This window comes from Pelophylax lessonae (assembly GCF_965119305.1).
Source record: "Pelophylax lessonae genome assembly, chromosome: 1".
NCBI classification, from domain to species: domain Eukaryota; kingdom Metazoa; phylum Chordata; class Amphibia; order Anura; family Ranidae; genus Pelophylax; species Pelophylax lessonae.
This window is the reverse complement of record NC_138768.1, coordinates 467044809-467048565: the sequence shown is the minus strand read 5'-3', so window position 1 is coordinate 467048565 and position 3757 is coordinate 467044809. Positions and strand designations below refer to the sequence as shown.

At 44.8% G+C, this 3757-nt stretch overlaps 1 protein-coding gene across 1 annotated transcript; it reads right to left on the bottom strand.

Annotated features, from left to right (window-relative positions):
- Nucleotides 1-264: 264 nt before the first annotated feature.
- On the bottom strand, nucleotides 265-3757 carry TPGS1 (tubulin polyglutamylase complex subunit 1). Its single transcript, XM_082262785.1, has 2 exons — nucleotides 3403-3757; nucleotides 265-1000 (listed from the first exon to the last, which is right to left on the bottom strand). The coding sequence occupies exons 1-2, from the start codon at nucleotides 3729-3731 to the stop codon at nucleotides 478-480; spliced, it is 852 nt and encodes a 283-aa protein (XP_082118911.1). The 5' UTR covers nucleotides 3732-3757; the 3' UTR covers nucleotides 265-477.

Here is a 3757-nt window from a genome sequence, read left to right as displayed (position 1 = left end):
TATTCTCATGAAAAAAGAAAAAAAAAGACAATGTGCAACATTACACTAGTGTGTGAGGGACGTGGCTACCGCCAAAATGGTCGGACATAACTGATCAGAGCTCCGCCAGCCGCCACGAGAATCCGACATAATCCTGCAGATTCACAGCAGCTCTGGCTACCCTAACTGGCTCATCGGAGAGCCGCTTCACACTGCTACCGATATGGATAAGGATTGACAGTCAACCACGACCAAGCACCTGAAAGAATCCACCCGCACCAAGATGGTGGCAGCAGTCCTCCACACACGAGGAGCAGCAGTACCCCGACTCCAAGTGCCTCAAAGTGGGGTACATCCTCCGAGAATCCAGCCAAGATGACATTTACTAGTGTATTACGTGGGAATTGAAATAAATCAGCTTATTTGCTGTAAAGATGGAATGTAGAAATGATGAAAGCAGCATATTATTGAGAATAAAGAGCACAGATCAGTGGGCATTCAATGAACTGGTTTGACTTTATCAAGAAAGAGGGAACATGCTTCCTTTAAAAATTCACTGCGGCTCATAGGGACACCGGTTTTACCTAACAGAGCACGGTTCATGGCAACGGCCAAACAATCAGGTCCTAGTTTTGAACCAGCTTCCAAATAACTAGCAGGGACCGATGAGTCACTGGCAACCAAAGCTTCTTCCAAAGTGTCCAGTACTGTCTGACAAACTTTTTGGTCCGACTTGCTATCCACATCTAGTATATTAAACAAAGTGTCCACTTTGGATCTGAACTCTATCAGCACAAAGCAGGTCACTACCCCATAACGGAAAACATCAAATGGCACAGCCTCATGGTCTCGGCACTGGATCTTCTTTAGGAGGGCAGACAAAGTCTCTTTAGGCAGGTCACCTTGACAAATTTTGGTCAGTAAGTCAGTGTGAGTCTTGCCATTCAAACCTGGCTTTTTCTTCTTTCCTCCAGCACTCAGGCAGTCATAAGCAACACTCAGATTGTTGTTAAAAGCAGTCCTGTACATAAAAAAAAAAGCAAAAATTAGTAAAAAGCAAGTCATTTTGGCTTTCTTTGTAAAACCTTAAAAGGAGAAGCGTGGGAACTTGAAAAACAAATATACCTACTTACCTCCTGCAGCATTGGTTGAATGCTGCAAGCTTATCCCCTATCGGCACTAAAGCCAAGATCGGAGCAATCATGCGACTGCTGATCGCTCAGTTCTCAGGTCCGCTCTGAGCAAAGAGCAGTGATTATCAGTCACCTACCTCGACTCTGCCCCTCCAGTGCTCATTGGAGCGCCATGCAGGAGTGGGGATGGGAGCAGTGCACTGGGAGGCTGAGCTAGCTGCCTGTAAGGCAACTAGGTGAATCCCGACATTATTGTCAGGATTTAATCAGAGTCTGGAGCAGCTATTGAGGTCAGCCAGCTGTTTCTGGGTGACAGGAGAGCAGCAAGTGCACTCTGTTGACCCACATAAGAAGTATGGCTAAAAGAGCTTTGGTCACGCTTCTCTTTTAAAAACCATATCCCATACATTTGCCCACCACGATCCCCTTCTCAACCCTGCAGCCAAAAATGGCACACAGTCAATTACCATTATCAGCTATAAAAGTACTGCTACCATTGCGCAGGCAAATGCAATGTACTAGCGATGGTGCCTCTAGACCTCAAATGCTTGGAACCAGGTTTTTTTATTCTAGTCTGTTTCTATTGGAGAGATTTCTACTGACTTCATGCCCCAAAAAGTCAGGTAATGAGGAGAAATCTCTCAGCAGAAACCTTTGCACTTCCTGTAGTGACACAGGAGCTGACAGAAGAAATCACAATGGGCAGCAGTCATTTATCACACCCAGGAATATCATGTGCCTGCAGTGGCCAAGGATCAGCAGGGTGGCAGAGCTGTACAACACGACCCATCAGAAAAGGAAACACAGAGGTATCTGAGAGAACAATTTAACCACTTCTGGACCTCGCCTATTTCTGACACTTGTTGTTTACAAGTTAAAAATCTGTATTCTTTGCTAGAAAATTACTTTGAACCCCCAGACATACATACACACTCTATCTATCTATCTATATATATTATATACACACACACATTTTTTTTAGCAGAGACCCTAGAGAATAGAATGGAGATTGTTGCAATACTTTGTCACACCGTATTTGCGCAGCAGTCTTACAAACGCAATTTTTTTTTTTTTTGGAAAAAAAAATACACTTTTGAATAAAAAAAAAAAAAAACAGTAAGGTTTGCCCAATATTTTTCTATAATTGTGAAAGATAATGTTACACTGACTAAATGTTACACTGACTAAATTAATACCCAACATGTCATGCTTCAAAAAAGCGTTGGGTTTATAATTTTGTTCAGTGTAGTATTGCTCTCATTCCAGCGTGCACGGTAATATACAAGTTGTATCGCAATCCATGATTTCTGCCGTTGGAGCCCCGACACATGTGTTTACATTTGTACGTGCGTATATGTGAGGATTGGGGGGGGGATTTTATTGGTTTGGTTGACACTTTAATTCTCCCCCCCCCCCCTCCCAAAATCACAGAAAGGGACAAAAAGTCCCCTGGGTGATGTTTTTTTGGGGGACAGCTTCTCTTCAATGAGACATGCAGGGTCTAAAAGGCAGTGGAAGCATTTGGGCGGCAGGGCACAATATTTGTTGTCACTAAGGCAACCTGGCGCCTGGGATTTGTCGAGCCCAGTCCTTAAGGGTGGTAAGAAAGTGGCATATGATGAGGCAAAAACTGTATATGGCTAAACTGGGTTAGGCCAGTTTTCTATCAGAATACCGCTACCCATCATAAAATGCAATGGAAGGCACATTGCAAACAAAATAGCTTATTGCGCATGCACTATGCGTTCCAACATGGCGGCTATATGTTAAAATAGGTTTTCTAATCTGACAGAACACAAAAGGTGGCAGCGGATATGTTCTTACACCCACACAACTCTTCAATTTCCTACTTATTTTAGCAGTGAACGCACCATATATACTGAAATAGACTATTTTACCACGACCACGTGAAATAGTCTATCTCACTATATATTCAGTTTGGTGCTGAGCAGCGCAGGGAGTACCAAGATGGCCGTCACCACCTTCTACCTGCAGGCATGGATGTCGCTGGAATTACTATAATACTAATAATAAAAATGCAATACTGCATATCAGAATATAAGGTAAGTTTACTGATAGAATAAGTGTGAAATTGAAGACTTGCGTGGGTGTAAGATGTCCGGGGGGGGTAAACATTCTGGAGTTGAAGTGGTTAACTGAATAAGGCCATGTTGTCTACCCAGCAAATCCTTCTGTAGGTCCCTGAAATATACAGACATATAGAAACACATAAAAACTCCCTCTCCTCTGTACAAACAACCCTGCATGTCACCATACACGTTAGGCAGACCTTTGTGAGTGATGAGCCAGCTTGAGGTACCACAAGGCACGAGCCAGGCGCTGTTGTCCTGGTAACGGGGGGCCGTGATCAGCCGCAGCTCCACCTGCAGGGCCCGGCCCGAGCTTCCCAAAATAATCTGCCAGGAAGGCCATTGGATCCTCCGGCCTGGCTTCCAGTAATTTCAGGACAGCTTCTCTCATCATAGTCCGCACTCCAGCCTGCACCAGGAAATCGGCCTCGCTGGTCTGTCGCTGAGGAGGCCGGGGGACCGGGGAGCTACCTGCAGCACGTCTCCTGTCTGCCATGGTCGGGTTCGTATGAAACCGGTCAGACGCCATCTTTGGTGAGGGCAACGCTATTGCAT